At 46.1% G+C, this 24,916-nt stretch overlaps 1 protein-coding gene across 1 annotated transcript in view; it reads right to left on the bottom strand.

Moving 5' to 3' along the window:
- The window catches only part of LOC121584341 (threonine--tRNA ligase 1, cytoplasmic), a 69,715-nt gene that overhangs the window by 18,995 nt on the left and 25,804 nt on the right, over positions 1-24,916 (bottom strand). Inside the window, exons 8-13 of the mRNA XM_045216960.1 lie at positions 24,753-24,851; positions 24,078-24,244; positions 22,155-22,317; positions 15,400-15,537; positions 9,615-9,692; positions 9,373-9,473 (exon numbers count right to left, since the gene is read on the bottom strand). Coding sequence (XP_045072895.1) covers positions 9,373-9,473; positions 9,615-9,692; positions 15,400-15,537; positions 22,155-22,317; positions 24,078-24,244; positions 24,753-24,851 — 746 coding nt within the window. The remainder of the gene's footprint in view (positions 1-9,372; positions 9,474-9,614; positions 9,693-15,399; positions 15,538-22,154; positions 22,318-24,077; positions 24,245-24,752; positions 24,852-24,916) is intronic.

The following is a 24,916-nucleotide window of genomic DNA, read 5'->3' as shown; positions in this document are numbered from 1 at the left end:
GAATACAGGTTTCCATCACACACAGAGAGAGAGGGAGAATACAGGTTTCCATCACACACAGAGAGAGGGAGAATACAGGTTTCCATCACACACAGAGAGGGAGAATACAGGTTTCCATCACACACAGAGAGGGGAGAATACAGGTTTCCATCACACACAGAGAGAGAGGGAGAATACAGGTTTCCATCACACACAGAGAGGGAGAATACAGGTTTCCATCACACACACAGAGAGAGAGGAGAATACAGGTTTCCATCACACACACAGAGAGAGAGGAGAATACAGGTTTCCATCACACACAGAGAGGGGAGAATACAGGTTTCCATCACACACAGAGAGAGGGAGAATACAGGTTTCCATCACACACACAGAGAGAGGGAGAATACAGGTTTCCATCACACACACACAGAGAGAGAGAATACAGGTTTCCATCACACACACAGAGAGAGGAGAATACAGGTTTCCATCACACACACAGAGAGAGAGAGAATACAGGTTTCCATCACACACACAGAGAGAGGAGAATACAGGTTTCCATCACACACAGAGAGGGAGAATACAGGTTTCCATCACACACAGAGGAGAGGGAGAATACAGGTTTCCATCACACACAGAGAGGGAGAATACAGGTTTCCATCACACACAGAGAGGGAGAATACAGGTTTCCAACACACACAGAGAGAGGGAGAATACAGGTTTCCAACACACACAGAGAGGGAGAATACAGGTTTCCATCACACACACACAGAGAGGGAGAATACAGGTTTCCATCACACACAGAGAGGGAGAATACAGGTTTCCATCACACACAGAGAGAGGGAGAATACAGGTTTCCATCACACACAGAGAGGGAGAATACAGGTTTCCATCACACACAGAGAGAGAGGGAGAATACAGGTTTCCATCACACACAGAGAGAGAGGGAGAATACAGGTTTCCATCACACAGAGAGGGAGAATACAGGTTTCCATCACACACACAGAGAGAGAATACAGGTTTCCATCACACACAGAGAGAGAGGGAGAATACAGGTTTCCATCACACACACAGAGAGAGGGAGAATACAGGTTTCCATCACACACAGAGAGAGAATACAGGTTTCCATCACACACAGAGAGAGAGAATACAGGTTTCCATCACACACAGAGAGAGGGAGAATACAGGTTTCCATCACACACAGAGAGAGAGGGAGAATACAGGTTTCCATCACACACAGAGAGAGAGGGAGAATACAGGTTTCCATCACACACAGAGAGGGAGGGAGAATACAGGTTTCCATCACACACAGAGAGAGGGAGAATACAGGTTTCCATCACACACAGAGAGAGAGAATACAGGTTTCCATCACACACAGAGAGGGAGAAATACAGGTTTCCATCACACACGAGAGAGAGAGAGGGAGAATACAGGTTTCCATCACACACAGAGAGAGGAGAATACAGGTTTCCATCACACACAGAGAGGGAGAGAATACAGGTTTCCATCACACACACAGAGAGAGAGGGAGAGGGAGAATACAGGTTTCCATCACACACACAGAGAGGGAGAATACAGGTTTCCATCACACACACAGAGAGAGGGAGAATACAGGTTTCCATCACACACAGAGAGAGAGAATACAGGTTTCCATCACACACAGAGAGGGAGAATACAGGTTTCCATCACACACACACAGAGAGGGAGAATATAGGTTTCCATCACACACACAGAGAGAGAGAGAATACAGGTTTCCATCACACACAGAGAGAGAGGGAGAATACAGGTTTCCATCACACACAGAGAGAGAGGGAGAATACAGGTTTCCATCACACACAGAGAGAGAGGGAGAATACAGGTTTCCATCACACACAGAGAGAGGGAGAATACAGGTTTCCATCACACACAGAGAGGGAGAATACAGGTTTCCATCACACACAGAGAGGGAGAATACAGGTTTCCATCACACACAGAGAGAGAGGGAGAATACAGGTTTCCATCACACACAGAGAGGGAGAATACAGGTTTCCATCACACACAGAGAGGGAGAATACAGGTTTCCATCACACACAGAGAGGGAGAATACAGGTTTCCATCACACACAGAGAGGGAGAATACAGGTTTCCATCACACACAGAGAGGGAGAATACAGGTTTCCATCACACACAGAGAGAGGGAGAATACAGGTTTCCATCACACACAGAGAGGGAGAATACAGGTTTCCATCACACACAGAGAGGGGAGAATACAGGTTTCCATCACACACAGAGAGGAGGGAGAATACAGGTTTCCATCACACACAGAGAGGGGGGAGAATACAGGTTTCCATCACACACAGAGAGAGAGGGAGAATACAGGTTTCCATCACACAGAGAGAGGGAGAATACAGGTTTCCATCACACACACGAGAGAGAATACAGGTTTCCATCACACACAGAGAGAGAGAAATACAGGTTTCCATCACACACACAGAGAGAGGGAGAATACAGGTTTCCATCACACACAGAGAGGGAGAATACAGGTTTCCATCACACACAGAGAGAGAGAATACAGGTTTCCATCACACACAGAGAGAGGGAGAATACAGGTTTCCATCACACACAGAGAGAGAGGGAGAATACAGGTTTCCATCACACACAGAGAGAGAGGGAGAATACAGGTTTCCATCACACACAGAGAGGGAGGGAGAATACAGGTTTCCATCACACACACAGAGAGAGGGAGAATACAGGTTTCCATCACACACAGAGAGAGAGAATACAGGTTTCCATCACACACAGAGAGGGAGAATACAGGTTTCCATCACACACACAGAGAGAGAGGGAGAATACAGGTTTCCATCACACACAGAGAGAGAGAGAATACAGGTTTCCATCACACACAGAGAGGGAGAATACAGGTTTCCATCACACACACAGAGAGAGAGGAGAGGGAGAATACAGGTTTCCATCACACACAGGAGAGGGAGAATACAGGTTTCCATCACACACACAGAGAGAGGGAGAATACAGGTTTCCATCACACACAGAGAGGGAGAATACAGGTTTCCATCACACACACAGAGAGGAGGGGAGAATACAGGTTTCCATCACACACACACAGAGAGGGAGAATACAGGTTTCCATCACACACACAGAGAGAGAGGGAGAATACAGGTTTCCATCACACACAGAGAGAGAGGGAGAATACAGGTTTCCATCACACACAGAGAGAGGGAGAATACAGGTTTCCATCACACACAGAGAGAGGGAGAATACAGGTTTCCATCACACACACAGAGAGGGAGAATACAGGTTTCCATCACACACAGAGAGGGAGAATACAGGTTTCCATCACACACAGAGAGGGGAGAATACAGGTTTCCATCACACACAGAGAGAGAGGGAGAATACAGGTTTCCATCACACACACAGAGAGAGGGAGAATACAGGTTTCCATCACACACAGAGAGGGAGAATACAGGTTTCCATCACACACAGAGAGGGAGAATACAGGTTTCCATCACACACAGAGAGGGAGAATACAGGTTTCCAACACACACACAGAGAGAGAGGGAGAATACAGGTTTCCATCACACACACAGAGAGGGAGAATACAGGTTTCCATCACACACACAGAGAGAGAGGGAGAATACAGGTTTCCATCACACACAGAGAGGGAGAATACAGGTTTCCATCACACACACACAGAGAGGGAGAATACAGGTTTCCATCACACACACACAGAGAGAGAGAATACAGGTTTCCATCACACACACACAGAGAGAGAGAATACAGGTTTCCATCACACACAGAGAGAGAGAATACAGGTTTCCATCACACACAGAGAGGGAGAATACAGGTTTCCATCACACACAGAGAGGGAGAATACAGGTTTCCATCACACACAGAGAGGGAGAATACAGGTTTCCATCACACACAGAGAGGGAGAATACAGGTTTCCATCACACACAGAGAGAGGGAGAATACAGGTTTCCATCACACACAGAGAGGGAGAATACAGGTTTCCATCACACACAGAGAGAGAGGAGAATACAGGTTTCCATCACACACAGAGAGAGAGAGAATACAGGTTTCCATCACACACAGAGAGAGAGGGAGAATACAGGTTTCCATCACACACAGAGAGAGAGGAGAATACAGGTTTCCATCACACACAGAGAGAGAGGGAGAATACAGGTTTCCATCACACACAGAGAGAGGGAGAATACAGGTTTCCATCACACACAGAGAGAGAGGGAGAATACAGGTTTCCATCACACACACAGAGAGGGAGAATACAGGTTTCCATCACACACACAGAGAGAGAGGGAGAATACAGGTTTCCAACACACACACAGAGAGAGAGGGAGAATACAGGTTTCCATCACACACACAGAGAGGGAGAATACAGGTTTCCATCACACACACAGAGAGAGAGGGAGAATACAGGTTTCCATCACACACAGAGAGAGGGAGAATACAGGTTTCCATCACACACAGAGAGAGAGGGAGAATACAGGTTTCCATCACACACAGAGAGAGAGGGAGAATACAGGTTTCCATCACACACAGAGAGAGGGAGAATACAGGTTTCCATCACACACACAGAGAGGGAGAATACAGGTTTCCATCACACAGAGAGGGAGAATACAGGTTTCCATCACACACAGAGAGAGAGGGAGAATACAGGTTTCCATCACACACAGAGAGAGAGGGAGAATACAGGTTTCCATCACACACAGAGAGAGGGAGAATACAGGTTTCCATCACACACAGAGAGGGAGAATACAGGTTTCCATCACACACAGAGAGGGAGAATACAGGTTTCCATCACACACAGAGAGGGAGAATACAGGTTTCCATCACACACAGAGAGAGAGGGAGAGGGAGAATACAGGTTTCCATCACACACACAGAGAGAGAGGGAGAGGGAGAATACAGGTTTCCATCACACACACAGAGAGAGAGAGAATACAGGTTTCCATCACACACACAGAGAGGGAGAATACAGGTTTCCATCACACACAGAGAGGGAGAATACAGGTTTCCATCACACACACACAGAGAGGGAGAATACAGGTTTCCATCACACACACACAGAGAGAGAGAATACAGGTTTCCATCACACACACACAGAGAGAGAGAATACAGGTTTCCATCACACACACACAGAGAGAGAGAATACAGGTTTCCATCACACACACACAGAGAGAGAGAATACAGGTTTCCATCACACACAGAGAGGGAGAATACAGGTTTCCATCACACACAGAGAGAGGAGAATACAGGTTTCCATCACACACAGAGAGAGGGAGAATACAGGTTTCCATCACACACAGAGAGGGAGAATACAGGTTTCCATCACACACAGAGAGGGAGAATACAGGTTTCCATCACACACAGAGAGAGGGAGAATACAGGTTTCCATCACACACAGAGAGGGAGAATACAGGTTTCCATCACACACAGAGAGGGAGAATACAGGTTTCCATCACACACAGAGAGGGAGAATACAGGTTTCCATCACACACAGAGAGAGGGAGAATACAGGTTTCCATCACACACAGAGAGAGGGAGAATACAGGTTTCCATCACACACAGAGAGAGAGGGAGAATACAGGTTTCCATCACACACAGAGAGAGAGGGAGAATACAGGTTTCCATCACACAGAGAGGGAGAATACAGGTTTCCATCACACACAGAGAGAGGGAGAATACAGGTTTCCATCACACACAGAGAGGGAGAATACAGGTTTCCATCACACACAGAGAGAGAGGGAGAATACAGGTTTCCATCACACACAGAGAGAGGGAGAATACAGGTTTCCATCACACACAGAGAGAGAGGGAGAATACAGGTTTCCATCACACACAGAGAGAGAGAATACAGGTTTCCATCACACACACAGAGAGAGAGGGAGAATACAGGTTTCCATCACACACAGAGAGAGAGGGAGAATACAGGTTTCCATCACACACACAGAGAGAGAGAGGGAGAATACAGGTTTCCATCACACACAGAGAGAGGGAGAATACAGGTTTCCATCACACACACAGAGAGAGAGGGAGAATACAGGTTTCCATCACACACAGAGAGAGAGGGAGAATACAGGTTTCCATCACACACAGAGAGGGAGAATACAGGTTTCCATCACACACACAGAGAGGGAGAATACAGGTTTCCATCACACACAGAGAGGGAGAATACAGGTTTCCATCACACACAGAGAGGGAGAATACAGGTTTCCATCACACACAGAGAGAGAGGGAGAATACAGGTTTCCATCACACAGAGAGGGAGAATACAGGTTTCCATCACACAGAGAGGGAGAATACAGGTTTCCATCACACACAGAGAGGGAGAATACAAGTTTCCATCACACACAGAGAGAGAGGGAGAATACAGGTTTCCATCACACACACAGAGAGAGAGGGAGAGGGAGAATACAGGTTTCCATCACACACACAGAGAGAGAGAGAATACAGGTTTCCATCACACACACAGAGAGGGAGAATACAGGTTTCCATCACACACAGAGAGGGAGAATACAGGTTTCCATCACACACACACAGAGAGAGAGAATACAGGTTTCCATCACACACACAGAGAGAGAGAATACAGGTTTCCATCACACACACACAGAGAGAGAGAATACAGGTTTCCATCACACACAGAGAGGGAGAATACAGGTTTCCATCACACACAGAGAGGGGAGAATACAGGTTTCCATCACACACAGAGAGGGAGAATACAGGTTTCCATCACACACAGAGAGGGAGAATACAGGTTTCCATCACACACAGAGAGGGAGAATACAGGTTTCCATCACACACAGAGAGGGAGAATACAGGTTTCCATCACACACAGAGAGGGAGAATACAGGTTTCCATCACACACAGAGAGGGAGAATACAGGTTTCCATCACACACAGAGAGGGAGAATACAGGTTTCCATCACACACAGAGAGAGAGGGAGAATACAGGTTTCCATCACACACAGAGAGAGGGAGAATACAGGTTTCCATCACACACAGAGAGAGGGAGAATACAGGTTTCCATCACACACAGAGAGAGGGAGAATACAGGTTTCCATCACACACAGAGAGAGGGAGAATACAGGTTTCCATCACACACAGAGAGAGAGGGAGAATACAGGTTTCCATCACACACAGAGAGAGGGAGAATACAGGTTTCCATCACACACAGAGAGAGAGGGAGAATACAGGTTTCCATCACACACAGAGAGAGAGGGAGAATACAGGTTTCCATCACACACACAGAGAGAGAGGGAGAATACAGGTTTCCATCACACACACAGAGAGAGAGGGAGAATACAGCTTTCCATCACACACACAGAGAGAGAGAGGGAGAATACAGGTTTCCATCACACACACAGAGAGAGAGAGGGAGAATACAGGTTTCCATCACACACAGAGAGGGAGAATACAGGTTTCCATCACACACAGGAGAGAGGGGAGAATACAGGTTTCCATCACACACAGAGAGAGAGGGAGAATACAGGTTTCCATCACACACAGAGAGAGGGAGAATACAGGTTTCCATCACACACAGAGAGAGAGGGAGAATACAGGTTTCCATCACACACACAGAGAGAGGGAGAATACAGGTTTCCATCACACACACAGAGAGAGGGAGAATACAGGTTTCCATCACACACAGAGAGGGAGAATACAGGTTTCCATCACACACAGAGAGAGAGGGAGAATACAGGTTTCCATCACACACAGAGAGAGAGGGAGAATACAGGTTTCCATCACACACAGAGAGAGAGGGAGAATACAGGTTTCCATCACACACAGAGAGAGAGGGAGAATACAGGTTTCCATCACACACAGAGAGAGGGAGAATACAGGTTTCCATCACACACAGAGAGGGAGAATACAGGTTTCCATCACACACAGAGAGGGAGAATACAGGTTTCCATCACACACAGAGAGGGAGAATACAGGTTTCCATCACACACAGAGAGAGGGAGAATACAGGTTTCCATCACACACACAGAGAGGGAGAATACAGGTTTCCATCACACACAGAGAGGGAGAATACAGGTTTCCATCACACACAGAGAGGGAGAATACAGGTTTCCATCACACACAGAGAGAGGGAGAATACAGGTTTCCATCACACACAGAGAGAGGGAGAATACAGGTTTCCATCACACACAGAGAGGGAGAATACAGGTTTCCATCACACACAGAGAGAGGGAGAATACAGGTTTCCATCACACACAGAGAGAGGGAGAATACAGGTTTCCATCACACACAGAGAGGGAGAATACAGGTTTCCATCACACACAGAGAGGGAGAATACAGGTTTCCATCACACACAGAGAGGGAGAATACAGGTTTCCATCACACACGAGAGAGAGGGAGAATACAGGTTTCCATCACACACAGAGAGGGAGAATACAGGTTTCCATCACACACAGAGAGGGAGAATACAGGTTTCCATCACACACGAGAGAGGGAGAATACAGGTTTCCATCACACACAGAGAGGGAGAATACAGGTTTCCATCACACACAGAGAGGGAGAATACAGGTTTCCATCACACACAGAGAGAGGGGAGAATACAGGTTTCCATCACACACACAGAGAGAGGGAGAATACAGGTTTCCATCACACACAGAGAGGGAGAATACAGGTTTCCATCACACACAGAGAGAGGGAGAATACAGGTTTCCATCACACACACAGAGAGGGAGAATACAGGTTTCCATCACACACAGAGAGGGAGAATACAGGTTTCCATCACACACAGAGAGGGAGAATACAGGTTTCCATCACACACAGAGAGAGAGGGAGAATACAGGTTTCCATCACACACAGAGAGAAGGGAGAATACAGGTTTCCATCACACACAGAGAGCGGGAGAATACAGGTTTCCATCACACACAGAGAGAGGGAGAATACAGGTTTCCATCACACACAGAGAGGGAGAATACAGGTTTCCATCACACACAGAGAGGGGAGAATACAGGTTTCCATCACACACAGAGAGAGAGGGAGAATACAGGTTTCCATCACACACAGAGAGAGAGGGAGAATACAGGTTTCCATCACACACAGAGAGGGAGAATACAGGTTTCCATCACACACAGAGAGAGAGGGAGAATACAGGTTTCCATCACACACAGAGAGAGGGAGAATACAGGTTTCCATCACACACAAGAGAGGGAGAATACAGGTTTCCATCACACACATCTAACGTAAAAAGAAAGTCCTCAAAATGCTCTTTAGTTCCACCACAAAGTGCCGCTGTTCTCAGTTGACAAACCCCAACTACAGAAGAACTTCAGAAATAATATGATCAATCACGTCGCTGCTCTGTCAACAAACTCCTGTCTAGCAACCAATCGCACGCTGTGTTACAGAGACGTCAGAGGAAGTGTTACCTGACGAAGGTGAGGTTGAAGCGGATTGGTAGCTGGAAGTCCAGCTGGATAGTGGCACACTGGTGGTATCGACCAATGGCATCCTTGATCTGGATGTCGATCTACAACAGGGCATAACACACAGCATGATGTAATGTTTCCATTCCTCAATGATGAGTTAGTTTGACAGAGTTCATACAACACATGACCTTTCCATCCTTATGAAGTTCAATCAATACAACATGACAACATTGGTGCCTTACCTTTGGTCCGTAGAAGGCCCCGTCTCCAGGGTTGAGGACCCACTTCTCTCCAAACTCATTCAGACTGTTCTCCAGTTGCTGCAGCCACACAGGAGAGAACAGGGTTAAGGTTGGAGCAAGGCTGCTTCAACTTACATTTTGGTCATTTAACAGAAACTCTTATCCATAACCACTTCAACTAAGGTAAAACAACCACATATCTCCAGTATGTGCATAACTTTACAAACCCTTTAGTCTTCGCATTAACCCTTCATAAACAGCCCAGTACATCACTGGGGCCGAGAGCCCTGCCATCCAGAACCTCTATACCAGGACAGCCCAGTACATCACTGGGGCCGAACTCCCTGCCATCCAGGACCTCTATACCAGGACAGCCCAGTACATCACTGGGGCCGACAGCCCTCCCATCCAGAACCTCTATACCAGGACAGCCCAGTACATCACTGGGGCCGAACTCCCCTGCCATCCAGAACCTCTATACCAGGACAGCCCAGTACATCACTGGGGCCGAGCTCCCTGCCATCCAGAACCTCTATACCAGGACAGCCCAGTACATCACTGGGGCCGAAAGCCCCTCCCACCCAGAACCTCTATATCAGGACAGCCCAGTACATCACTGGGGCCGAGCTCCCTCCCATCCAGAACCTCTATACCAGGACAGCCCAGTACATCACTGGGGCCGAGAGCCCTCCCATCCAGAACCTCTATATCAGGACAGCCCAGTACATCACTGGGGCCGAACTCCCTGCCATCCAGAACCTCTATACCAGGACAGCCCAGTACATCACTGGGGCCGACAGCCCTCCCATCCAGAACCTCTATACCAGGACAGCCCAGTACATCACTGGGGCCGAGCTCCCTGCCATCCAGAACCTCTATATCAGAGCTCCCTGCCATCCAGAACCTCTATATCAGAGCTCCCTGCCATCCAGAACCTCTATATCAGAGCTCCCTGCCATCCAGGACCTCTATACCAGGACAGCCCAGTACATCACTGGGGCCGAACTCCCTGCCATCCAGAACCTCTATATCAGAGCTCCCTGCCATCCAGAACCTCTATATCAGAGCTCCCTCCCATCCAGAACCTCTATACCAGGACAGCCCAGTACATCACTGGGGCCGAGAGCCCTCCCATCCAGAACCTCTATACCAGGACAGCCCAGTACATCACTGGGGCCGAACTCCCTGCCATCCAGAACCTCTATACCAGGACAGCCCAGTACATCACTGGGGCCGACAGCCCTCCCATCCAGAACCTCTATATCAGGCGGTGTGAAAGGAAGGTCCGGAAAATCGTTAAAGACTCCAGCCACCCAAGCCATAGCCTGTTCTCTCTGCTTCCGGAGCACCAAGTCTGGCACCACCAGGCTCCTGAACAGCTTCTACCTCCAACCCATAGCCTGTTCTCTCTGCTTCCGAACTGCGGCGGTGCCGGAGCATCACGTCTGGCACCAACAGGCTCCTGAACAGCTTCTACCTCCAAGCAATATGACTGATAAATGGCTAACTAAATAGCTACACAGACCGAGTTGAATTTTATTATTATTTTTGCTCTGTCTCTACACACACTCACAGGGCCATACACACTACGCACTCTGACACTCCAACACACACTCATCTTTTCACACACACATATATGCACATACATTTATACTGACTACACACACACACACACACACACACACAAGCTGCTGCTACTCTGTTTATCTTATATCCTGATGCCTAGTCACCTTACCCCTATACATACAGTGGGGGAAAAAAGTATTTAGTCAGCCACCAATTGTGCAAGTTCTCCCACTTAAAAAGATGAGAGAGGCCTGTAATTTTCATCATAGGTACACGTCAACTATGACAGACAAATTGAGGAGAAAAAATCCAGAAAATCACATTGTAGGATTTTTTATGAATTTATTTGCAAATTATGGTGGAAAATAAGTATTTGGACACCTACAAACAAGCAAGATTTCTGGCTCTCACAGACCTGTAACTTCTTCTTTAAGAGGCTCCTCTGTCATCCACTCGTTACCTGTATTAATGGCACCTGTTTGAACTTGTTATCAGTATAAAAGACACCTGTCCACAACCTCAAACAGTCACACTCCAAACTCCACTATGGCCAAGACCAAAGAGCTGTCAAAGGACACCAGAAACAAAATTGTAGATCTGCACCAGGCTGGGAAGACTGAATCTGCAATAGGTAAGCAGCTTGGTTTGAAGAAATCAACTGTGGGAGCAGTTATTAGGGAAATGGAAGACATACAAGACCACTGATAATCTCCCTCGATCTGGGGCTCCACGCAAGATCTCACCCCGTGGGGTCAAAATGATCACAAGAACGGTGAGCAAAAATCCCAGAACCACACGGGGGGACCTAGTGAATGACCTGCAGAGAGCTGGGACCAAAGTAACAAAGCCTACCATCAGTAACACACTACGCCGCCAGGGACTCAAATCCTGCAGTGCCAGACGTGTCCCCCTGCTTAAGCCAGTACATGTCCAGGCCCGTCTGAAGTTTGCTAGAGTGCATTTGGATGATCCAGAAGAGGATTGGGAGAATGTCATATGGTCAGATGAAACCAAAATAGAACTTTTTGGTAAAAACTCAACAAATCGTGTTTGGAGGACAAAGAATGCTGAGTTGCATCCAAAGAACACCATACCTACTGTGAAGCATGGGGGTGGAAACATCATGCTTTGGGGCTGTTTTTCTGCAAAGGGACCAGGACGACTGATCCGTGTAAAGGAAAGAATGATGGGCCATGTATCGTGAGATTTTGAGTGAAAACCTCCTTCCATCAGCAAAGGGCATTGAAGATGAAACGTGGCTGGGTCTTTCAGCATGACAATGATCCCAAACACACCGCCCGGGCAACGAAGGAGTGGCTTCGTAAGAAGCATTTCAAGGTCCTGGAGTGGCCTAGCCAGTCTCCAGATCTCAACCACATAGAAAATCTTTGGAGGGGAGTTGAAAGTCCGTGTTGCCCAGCGACAGCCCCAAAACATCACTGCTCTAGAGGAGATCTGCATGGAGGAATGGGCCAAAATACCAGCAACAGTGTGTGAAAACCTTGTGAAGACTTACAGAAAACGTTTGACCTGTGTCATTGCCAACAAAGGGTATATAACAAAGTATTGAGAAACTTTTGTTATTGACCAAATACTTATTTTCCACCATAATTTGCAAATAAATTCATTAAAAATCCTACAATGTGATTTTCTGGATTTTATTTCTCATTTTGTCTGTCATAGTTGATGTGTACCTATGATGAAAATTACAGGCCTCTCTCATCTTTTTAAGTGGGAGAACTTGCACAATTGGTGGCTGACTAAATACTTTTTTCCCCCACTGTATCTACCTCCATCACTCCAGTATCCCTGCACATTGTTAATATGGTATTGAACTGACCCTGTATATAGTCACCTGACCCCTATACATATCTACCTGTATCACTCCAGTATCCCTGCACATTGTAAATAACTGACCCTGTATATAATATGCTTACTTAATTTATTGTGTTCTTATTTTTAGATTGTGTGTTTTTGTTGTACCTTGTTATTTTTAGTACTACATTGTTACTGATTACTGCATTGTTGGGGTTAAAGCTGCAAGAATGCCATTTCACTTTTCTTGCATGTGACATTGAAACTTTTTTTTTACTGTTATTTTCTAGTTATAAATATATATATATATATATATTTACATACATACACACACAGTCGGGAGAACAAGTATTTGATACACTGCCGATTTTGCAGGTTTTCCTACTTACAAAGCATGTAGAGCTCTGTCATTTTTATCATAGGTACACTTCAACTTCAACTGTGAGAGACGGAATCTAAAACAAAAATCCAGAAAATCACATTGTATGATTTTTAAGTAATTAATTTGCATTTTATTGCATGACATAAGTATTTGATCACCTACCAACCAGTAAGAATTCCGGCTCTCACAGACCTGTTAGTTTTTCTTTAAAAAGCCCTCCTGTTCTCCACTCATTACCTGTATTAACTGCACCTGTTTGAACTCGTTACCTGTATAAAAGACACCTGTCCACACACTCAATCAAACAGACTCCAACCTCTCCACAATGGCCAAGACCAGAGAGCTGTGTAAGGACATCAGGGATAAAATTGTAGACCTGCACAAGGCTGGGATGGGCTACAGGACAATAGGCAAGCAGCTTGGTGAGAAGGCAACAACTGTTGGCGCAATTATTAGAAAATGGAAGAAGTTCAAGATGACGGTCAATCACCCTCGGTCTGGGGCTCCATGCAAGATCTCACCTCGTGGGGCATCAATGATCATGAGGAAGGTGAGGGATCAGCCCAGAACTACACGGCAGGACCTGGTCAATGACCTGAAGAGAGCTGGGACCACAGTCTCAAAGAAAACCATTAGTAACACACTACGCCGTCATGGATTAAAATCCTGCAGCGCACATAAGGTCCCCCTGCTCAAGCCAGCGCATGTCCAGGCCTGTCTGAAGTTTGCCAATGACCATCTGGATGATCCAGAGGAGGAATGGGAGAAGGTCATGTGGTCTGATGAGACAAAAATAGAGCTTTTTGGTCTAAAGAAGAAGTATGCGTACAACCCCAAGAACACCATCCCAACCGTGAAGCATGGAGGTGGAAACATCATTCTTTGCGGATGCTTTTCTGCAAATGGGACAGGACGACTGCACCGTATTGAGGGGAGGATGGATGGGGCCATGTATCGCGAGATCTTGGCCAACAACCTCCTTCCCTCAGTAAGAGCATTGAAGATGGGTCGTGGCTGGGTCTTCCAGCATGACAACGACCCGAAACACACAGCCAGGGCAACTAAGGAGTGGCTCCGTAAGAAGCATCTCAAGGTCCTGGAGTGGCCTAGCCAGTCTCCAGACCTGAACCCAATAGAAAATAATTGGAGGGAGCTGAAAGTCCGTATTGCCCAGCGACAGCCCCGAAACCTGAAGGATCTGGAGAAGGTCTGTATGGAGGAGTGGGCCAAAATCCCTGCTGCAGTGTGTGCAAACCTGGTCAAGACCTACAGGAAACGTATGATCTCTGTAATTGCAAACAAAGGTTTCTGTACCAAATATAAAGTTCTGCTTTTCTGATGTATCAAATACTTATGTCATGCAATAAAATGCAAATTAATTACTTAAATATCATACAATGTGATTTTCTGGATTTTTGTTTTAGATTCCGTCTCTCACAGTTGAAATGTACCTATGATAAAAATTACAGACCTCTACATGCTTTGTAAGTAGGAAAACCTGCAAAATCTGCAGTTTATCAAATACTTGTTCTCCCCACTGTGTGTATGTATATATATCTTATTTTATTTACCCCCTTTTTCTCCCCAATTTCGTGGTATCCAATTGGTTGTTACAGTCTTGTCCCATCGCTACAACTCCAGTACGGACACGGGAGAGGCGAAGGTCGAAAGTCGTGCGTCCTCCGAAACACAACCCAACCGAGCCGCACTGCTTCTTGACACAGTGCCCGCTTAACCCGGAAGCCTGCCACACCAATGTGCCGGAGGAAACACTGTACACCTGGCGACTGAGTCAGCGTACACTGCACCCGGCCCGCCACAGGAGTCGCTAGTGCGCGATGGGACAAGAACATCCCTGCCGGCCAAACCCTCCCCTAACCTGGACGACGCAGGGCCAATTGTGTGCCGCCCCATGGGTCTCCCGGTCGCGGCCTGGACTCGAACCAGGATCTCTAGTGGCCACTCGGGAGGCCCGTGATATTGAAACTTAATAAACCCTTTATAAAGTCTAAGTTTCGTTACCTTCTCAGCCTGATCCCAGACCGCGGGTTCTCCCAGGAACTTCTCAGGCCGGGTGGACAGGTTGAGTTTGAAGGAGAAACCAAAACAGTCGTAGACCGTACGCAGGAAGTCCAGACAACCCTTAATCTCCTCCTCAATCTGTAGGTTTAGGAAAAGACAACATCACGTCAAAAACAACCCCACTACAACGTTCCTACAGCTTTAGGTGTCTTAAATGGTGAGAAAACAGAAATGGTGCTCAGGAAGAGTCTTCGTGGTTTTTCCCAGGATGGAACGAGTTAACTGAGCGGCTACATGGAGAAGCAGAAAAACACAACACTGATAGATCAGATATTAGTAGTGTCAGTATTAGTACTGATAGCTACAGTAGATCAGATATTAGTAGTGTCAGTATTAGTATTGATAGCTACAGCAGATCAGATATTAGTAGTGTCAGTATCAGTATTGATAGCTACAGCAGATCAGATATTAGTAGTGTCAGTATCAGTACTGATAGCTACAGCAGATCAGATATTAGTAGTGTCAGTATTAGTATTGATAGCTACAGCAGATCAGATATTAGTAGTGTCAGTATTAGTATTGATAGCTACAGCAGATCAGATATTAGTAGTGTCAGTATTAGTACTGATAGCTACAGTAGATCAGATATTAGTAGTATCAGTATTGATAGCTACAGCAGATCAGATATTAGTAGTGTCAGTATTAGTATTGATAGCTACAGCAGATCAGATATTAGTAGTGTCAGTATTAGTATTGATAGCTACAGCAGATCAGATATTAGTAGTGTCAGTATTAGTACTGATAGCTACAGTAGATCAGATATTAGTAGTGTCAGTATTAGTATTGATAGCTACAGCAGATCAGATATTAGTAGTGTCAGTATTAGTACTGATAGCTTACAGTAGATCAGAATATTAGTAGTGTCAGTATTAGTATTGATAGCTACAGCAGATCAGATATTAGTAGTGTCAGTATTAGTATTGATAGCTACAGTAGATCAGATATTAGTAGTGTCAGTATTAGTACTGATAGCTACAGTAGATCAGATATTAGTAGTGTCAGTATTAGTATTGATAGCTAAAGCAGATCAGATATTAGTAGTGTCAGTATTAGTATTGATAGCTACAGCAGATCAGATATTAGTAGTGTCAGTATTAGTATTGATAGCTACAGCAGATCAGATATTAGTGTCAGTATTAGTATTGATAGCTACAGCAGATCAGATATTAGTAGTGTCAGTATTAGTATTGATAGCTACAGCAGATCAGATATTAGTAGTGTCAGTATTAGTATTGATAGCTACAGCAGATCAGATATTAGTAGTGTCAGTATTAGTATTGATAGCTACAGTAGATCAGATATTAGTAGTGTCAGTATTAGTATTGATAGTTACAGCAGATCAGATATTAGTAGTGTCAGTATTAGTACTGATAGCTACAGTAGATCAGATATTAGTAGTGTCAGTATTAGTATTGATAGCTACAGCAGATCAGATATTAGTAGTGTCAGTATTAGTACTGATAGCTACAGTAGATCAGATATTAGTAGTGTCAGTATTAGTACTGATAGCTACAGTAGATCAGATATTAGTAGTGTCAGTATTAGTATTGATAGCTACAGCAGATCAGATATTAGTAGTGTCAGTATTAGTATTGATAGCTACAGTAGATCAGATATTAGTAGTGTCAGTATTAGTACTGATAGCTACAGTAGATCAGATATTAGTAGTGTCAGTATTAGTATTGATAGCTACAGCAGATCAGATATTAGTAGTGTCAGTATTAGTATTGATAGCTACAGCAGATCAGATATTAGTAGTGTCAGTATTAGTATTGATAGCTACAGCAGATCAGATATTAGTGTCAGTATTAGTATTGATAGCTACAGCAGATCAGATATTAGTAGTGTCAGTATTAGTATTGATAGCTACAGCAAATCAGATATTAGTAGTGTCAGTATTAGTATTGATAGCTACAGCAGATCGGATATTAGTAGTGTCAGTATTAGTATTGATAGCTACAGTAGATCAGATATTAGTAGTGTCAGTATTAGTATTGATAGTTACAGCAGATCAGATATTAGTAGTGTCAGTATTAGTACTGATAGCTACAGTAGATCAGATATTAGTAGTGTCAGTATTAGTATTGATAGCTACAGCAGATCAGATATTAGTAGTGTCAGTATTAGTACTGATAGCTACAGTAGATCAGATATTAGTAGTGTCAGTATTAGTATTGATAGCTACAGTAGATCAGATATTAGTAGTGTCAGTATTAGTATTGATAGCTACAGCAGATCAGATATTAGTAGTGTCAGTATTAGTACTGATAGCTACAGCAGATCAGATATTAGTAGTGTCAGTATTAGTATTGATAGCTACAGCAGATCAGATATTAGTAGTGTCAGTATTAGTATTGATAGCTACAGTAGATCAGATATTAGTAGTGTCAGTATTAGTATTGATAGCTACAGTAGATCAGATATTAGTAGTGTCAGTATTAGTATTGATAGCTACAGCAGATCAGATATTAGTAGTGTCAGTATTAGTATTGATAGCTACAGTAGATCAGATATTAGTAGTGTCAGTATTAGTATTCGCCATCTTTTTAAATAGGCAGCCACTTTTATTTTGCTGACTGATCAAACTACACTGCTCAAAAAAATAAAGGGAACACTAAAATAACACATCCTAGATCTGAATGAATGAAATAATCTTATTAAATACTTTTTTCTTTACATAGTTGAATGTGCTGACAACAAAATCACACAAAAATTAATCAATGGAAATCAAATGTATCAACCCATGGAGGTCTGGATTTGGAGTCACCCTCAAAATTAAAGTGGAAAACCACACTACAGGCTGATCCATCTTTGATGTAATGTCCTTAAAACAAGTCAAAATGAGGCTCAGTAGTGTGTGTGGCCTCCACGTGCCTGTATGACCTCCCTACAACGCCTGGGCATGCTCCTGATGAGGTGGCGGATGGTCTCCTGAGGGATCTCCTCCCAGACCTGGACTAAAGCATCCGCCAACTCCTGGACAGTCTGTGGTGCAACGTGGCGTTGGTGGATGGAGCGAGACATGATGTCCCAGATGTGCTCAATTGGATTCAGGTCTGGGGAACGGGCAGGCCAGTCCATAGCATCAATGCCTCCCTCTTGCAGGAACTGCTGACACACTCCAGCCGCATGAGGTCTAGCATTGTCTTGCATTAGGAGGAACCCAGGGCCAACCGCACCAGCATATGGTCTCACAAGGGGGTCTGAGGATCTCATCTCGGTACCTAATGGCAGTCAGGCTACCTCTGGCGAAAGCACATGGAGGGCTGTGCGGCCCCCAAAGAAATGCCACCCCACACCATGACTGACCCACCGCCAAACCGGTCATGCTGGAGGATGTTGCAGGCAGCAGAACGTTCTCCACGGCGTCTCCAGACTCTGTCACGTCTGTCACGTGCTCAGTGTGAACCTGCTTTGATCTGTGAAGAGCACAGGCGCCAGTGGCGAATTTGCCAATCTTGGAGTTCTCTGGCAAATGCCAAACGTCCTGCACGGTGTTGGGCTGTAAGCACAACCCCCACCTGTGGACGTCGGGCCCTCATACCACCCCTCATGGAGTCTGTTTCTATCCGTTTGAGCAGACACATGCACATTTGTGGCCTGCTGGAGGTCATTTTGCAGGGCTCTGGCAGTGCTCCTCCTGCTCCTCCTTGCACAAAAGGCGGAGGTAGCGGTCCTGCTGCTGGGTTGTTGCCCTCCTACGGCCTCCTCCACGTCTCCTGATGTACTGGCCTGTCTCCTGGTAGCGCCTCCATGCTCTGGACACTACGCTGACAGACACAGCAAACCTTCTTGCCACAGCTCGCATTGATGTGCCATCCTGGATGAGCTGCACTACCTGAGCCACTTGTGTGGGTTGTAGACTCCGTCTCATGCTACCACTAGAGTGAAAGCACCGCCAGCATTCAAAAGTGACCAAAACATCAGCCAGGAAGCATAGGAACTGAGAAGTGGTCTGTGGTCACCACCTGCAGAACCACTTCTTTATGGGGGGTGTCTTGCTAATTGCCTATAATTTCCACCTGTTGTCTATTCCATTTGCACAACAGCATGTGAAATGTATTGTCAATCAGTGTTGCTTCCTAAGTGGACAGTTTGATTTCACAGAAGTGTGATTGACTTGGAGTTCCATTGTGTTGTTTAAGTGTTCCCTTTTTTTTTTTTGAGCAGTGTACATTAAAGTGTCTAGTTTGAGAAACAGACGCCTCACAGGTCCTCAACTGGCAGCTTCATTAAATAGTACCCCAAAAACACCAGTCTCAACGTCAACAGTGAAGAGGGCGACTCCGGGATGCTGACCTTCTAGGCAGAGTTGCAAAAAAGAACCATATCTCAAACTGGCCAATAAAAAGAAAAAGATTAAGATGGGCAGTCTGAGATATGGCTTTTTCTTTGCAACTCTGCGTAGAAGGTCAGCATCCCGGACATGATTATTCTTTAGGTCCCCACTAACCATTCTTAACATTCAGACGTAAATAATGTTCCAATGTTCACTTTTTGGACAGAAAGGTTTTTTGGTTACTACGTGATTCCATATTTCTTATTTCATAGTTTTGATGTCTTCACTATTATTCTACAATGTAGAAAATAGTAAAAATAAGAAAAACCCTTGAATGAGTAGGTGTTCTAAAACTTTTGACCGATAGTGTATATATACATATATATTTATACTCCGGACTCTGACATTGATCGTCCTAATATTTCTATATTTATTTAACTTTTTATATTAGATTTGTGTTTTGCTGTGAATTGTTAGATATTACTGCACTGTTGGAGCTAGGAACACAAGCATTTTCACTACACCTGCAATAACATCTGCTGAATATGTGTATGCGACCAATAACATTTGATTTGATTTTGTTAGAGAAGCTTCCATTGAACAGTGTAGTTCTCGTCCCTCTGCAGACATAATGTGGTCCTCTGTAGCTCAGCTGGTAGAGCACGGCGCTTGTAACGCCAAGGTAGTGGGTTCGATCCCCGGGACCACCCATACGTAAAAATGTATGCGCACATGACTGTAAGTCACTTTGGATAAAAGCATCTGCTAAATGGCATATTAATATGTTTGGAACATCGAATCGTAATACACATAAAATAGTGAGAATCACAATACATATCGTATCAGCACCTAAGTATGGTAAAGTCCCTGGTAATTCACAGCCCTATATAGACTAGTCCTCATAATGCTGACCTGGTCCATGATGCAGGAGATACAGTGCATTAGGAAAGTATTCAGACCCCTCGACTTTCTCCACATTTTGTTACATTACAGAGTTATTCTAAAATTGATTAAATAAAACAATTTTCCCTCAATCTGCACACAATACCCCATAATGAAAACAGGTTTTAAGAAATGTGCAAATGTATGAAGAAAAAAAAGAACAGAAATACCTTATTTACATAAGTATTCAGACCATTTGCTAGGAGACTCAAAATTGAGCTCAGGTGCATCCTGTATCCATTGATCATCCTTGAGATGTTTCTACAACTTGATTGGAGTCCACCTGTGGTAAATTCAATTGATTGGACATTACTTGGAAAGGCACACACCTGTCTATATATAAGGTCCCACAGTTGACAGTGCATGTCAGAGCAAAAACCAAGCCATGAGGTAGAAGGAATTGTCCGTAGAGCTCCGAGACAGGATTGTGTTAAGGCACAGATCTGGGAAGGGTACCAAAAAATGTCTGCAGCATTGAAGGTCCCCAAGAAAACGGTGGCCTCCATCAAGTTTGGAACCACCAAGACTCTTCCTAGAGCTGGCCGCCCGGCCAAACTGAGCGATCAGGGGAGAAGGGCCTTGGTCAGGGAGGTGACCAAGAACCCAATGGTCACTGACAGAGCTCTAGAGTTCCTCTGTGGAGATGGGAGAACCTTCCAGAAGGACAACCATCTCTGCAGTACTCCACCAATCAGGCCTTTATGGTAGAGTTGCCAGACGGAAGCCACTCCTCAGTGTCACGTCTGGAGGAAACCTGGCACCATCCCTACGGTGAAGCATGGTGGTGGCAGCACCATGTGGATGTTTTTCAGCAGCAGGGACTGGGAGACTAGTCAGGATCGAGGGAAAGATGAACGGAGCAAAGTACAGAGAGATCCTTGATGAAAACCTGCTCCAGAGCGCTCAGGACCTCAGACTGGGGGCGAAGGTTCACCTTCCAACAGGACAACAACCCTAAGCACACTGCCAAGACAACGCAGGAGTGGCTTCGGGACAAGTCTCTGAATGTCCTTGAGTAGCCCAGCCAGAGCCCGGACTTGAACCCAATCAAACATCTCTGGAAAGACCTGAAAATAGCTGTGCAGCGATGCTCCCCATCCAACCTGACAGAGCTTGAGAGGATCTGCAGAGAAGAATGGGAGAAACTCCCCAAATACAGGTGTGCCAAGCTTGTAGCGTCATACCCAAGAAGACTAGAGGCTGTAATCGCTGCCAAAGGTGCTTCAATAAAGTACTGAGTAAAGGGTCTGAATACTTATGTAAATGTTATATTTCCGTTTTTTTTATACATTTGCAAAACTTTCTCTACCCGTTTTTGCTTTGTCATTATGGGGTATCGTGTGTAGATTGATGAGGGGAAAAAACAATTTAATCAGTTTTAGAATAAGGCTGTAACATAACAAAATGTGGAAAAGGTGAAGTGGTCTGAAAAATGTCCAAATGCCCTGTATACTACAGTCCCCATAATGCTTACCTGGTCCATGGTGCAGAAGATGTGGGCGTCGTCCTGCTGGAAGCGTCGTACACGGGTCAGACCAGTCAGAGCGCCAGAAAGCTCATTACGATGCAGCACGCCGAAGTCAGCCAGTCGCAGAGGCAGCTCCCTCCAGGACCGTGGCCGGTGGTCAAACATCAGACTAGAGAAGGGGAGGGGGGAGGAGAGAGAGTGAGAGAGACAGACAGACAGACAGACCGAGTGAGACAGACAGACAGAGCGAGACAGACAGACAGACAGACAGACCGAGTGAGACAGACAGACAGAGCGAGACAGACAGACAGACAGACAGACCGAGTGAGACAGACAGACAGAGCGAGACAAAGAGACAGACAGAGCGAGACAGACAGACAGAGCGAGACAGACAGAGACAGAGCGAGACAGAGCGAGAGAGACAGACAGACAGAGCGAGAGAGACAGACAGACAGAGCGAGACAGACGGAGCGAGACAGACGGAGCGAGACAGACGGAGCGAGACAGACGGAGCGAGACAGACGGAGCGAGACAGACGGAGCGAGACAGACGGAGAGAGACAGACGGAGAGAGACAGACAGACAGACAGAGCGAGACAGACAGACAGACAGACGGAGCGAGACAGACGGAGCGAGACAGACGGAGCGAGACAGACGGAGCGAGACAGACGGAGCGAGACAGACGGAGCGAGACAGACGGAGCGAGACAGACGGAGCGAGACAGACGGAGCGAGACAGAGACCGAGACCGACAGAGACCGAGACCGAGACCGACAGAGACCGAGACCGACAGAGACCGAGACCGAGACCGACAGAGACCGACAGAGACCGAGACCGAGACCGACAGAGACCGAGACCGACAGAGACCGACAGAGACCGAGACAGACAGAGACCGAGACAGACAGAGACCGAGACAGACAGAGACCGAGACAGACAGAGACCGAGACAGACAGAGACCGAGACAGACAGAGACCGAGACAGACAGAGACCGAGACAGACAGAGACCGAGACAGACAGAGACCGAGACAGACAGCGACCGAGACAGACAGCGACCGAGACAGACAGCGACCGAGACAGACAGCGACCGAGACAGACAGCGACCGAGACAGACAGCGACCGAGACAGACAGCGACCGAGACAGACAGAGAGATAGAGACAGACAGACAGAGCGAGAGACAGACCGACCGACAGAGCGAGACAGAGTGAGACAGAGACAGACCGAGACAGACAGAGACCGAGACAGACAGAGCGAGAGAGTTAGAGCGAGAGAGACAGACAGACACCGAGACAGACCGACCGACAGAGCGAGACAGACGGAGCGAGAGACAGACCGACCGAGCGAGTGAGACAGAGACAGAGCGAGACAGAGATAGACAGAGACAGACATAGAGAGACAGAGCGAGACAGACAGAGACCGAGACCGAGACAGACAGAGAGCGAGACAGAGAGAGCGAGACAGAGAGAGCGAGACAGAGAGAGCGAGACAGAGCGAGACAGACAGAGCGAGACAGACAGAGCGAGACAGACAGAGCGAGACAGACAGAGACAGACAGAGACCGAGACAGACCGATCGACAGAGCGAGACAGACGGAGCGACAGAGCGAGACAGACGGAGCGAGACAGAGTGAGACAGAGAGAGTGAGACAGAGTGAGACAGAGTGAGACAGAGAGAGTGAGACAGAGAGAGTGAGAGCGAGACAGAGAGACAGATCGAGAGAGATAGACAGAGACAGAGACAGACATAGAGAGATAGACAGAGAGAGCGAGACAGAGCGTAGACAGAGCGAGAGAGACAGAGAGAGACAGAGCGAGAGAGAGCGAGAGAGAGAGCAAGACAGAGCGAGACAGAGCGAGAGAGACAGAGACAGCGAGCGAGCAACAGACAGAGTTAGATTGGTGACTATGGGTAACCAGGCCAGCTCAGTACTCACCAGTGTCCGGGGCAGTTCATAGGTTTGAGGGCGAACACCTCCTTCTCCACCTCGAAGGAGAACATGTTGTCGCTGTAGTGCTGCCAGTGACCTGATGTCTGCCACAGCTTACTGTTATAGATGTTAGGGGTTACCACCTCCTGGAAGCCTCGCTTACGGTACTCAGTCTAGAGAGACAGAGACATAATATATACTCCATACACTACATGACCAAAAGTATGTGGACACCTGCTCGTTGAACATCTCATTCCAAAATCATGGGCATTAATATGGAGTTGGTCCCCCCCTTTGCTGCTATAACAGCCTCCACTCTTCTGGGAAGGCTTTCCACTAGATGTTGGAACATTGCTGAGGGGACTTGCTTCCATTCAGCCACAACCGCTAGAAACCGCTGGAAACCGCTAGAAACCGCTGTACATTACATATAGATCTATCCATAACCCTAACCTATAGGGGGTAGAGATATACTGTACATTACATAGAGCTATAATCACAGTGTTCACTCTATAGAGAGACAGGGAAGGCTATCAGACATAGAACAGACAGTGAGTTTACATTCTATTGGGCTGTCTATCTTAAGGCAATGACAGAGACATCACCCAGAGAAAGTCCACTAGAAAGATCCTATAGGTCTACTATAGGTTAGGGTTATAACAGGTTATGACTTCTACTCACCCTGATAAAGTCCACAAGACTGTTGTAGATGAAGGATCCTTTAGGCAGGAAGAAACAGCTGCCTGGAGACAGATCATGGAAGAAGAACAGATCCTGCTCCTGGAGGAGAGAGAGCAGAGAGAGAGAGCGGAGAGAGAGAGAGAGCGGAGAGAGAGAGAGAGAGC

This window comes from Coregonus clupeaformis, unplaced genomic scaffold (assembly GCF_020615455.1).
Source record: "Coregonus clupeaformis isolate EN_2021a unplaced genomic scaffold, ASM2061545v1 scaf0873, whole genome shotgun sequence".
In the NCBI taxonomy this organism is placed as follows: Eukaryota; Metazoa; Chordata; class Actinopteri; order Salmoniformes; family Salmonidae; genus Coregonus; species Coregonus clupeaformis.
The sequence above is the reverse complement of the archived record's forward strand: the minus strand, read 5'-3'. Positions and strand labels throughout refer to the sequence as shown.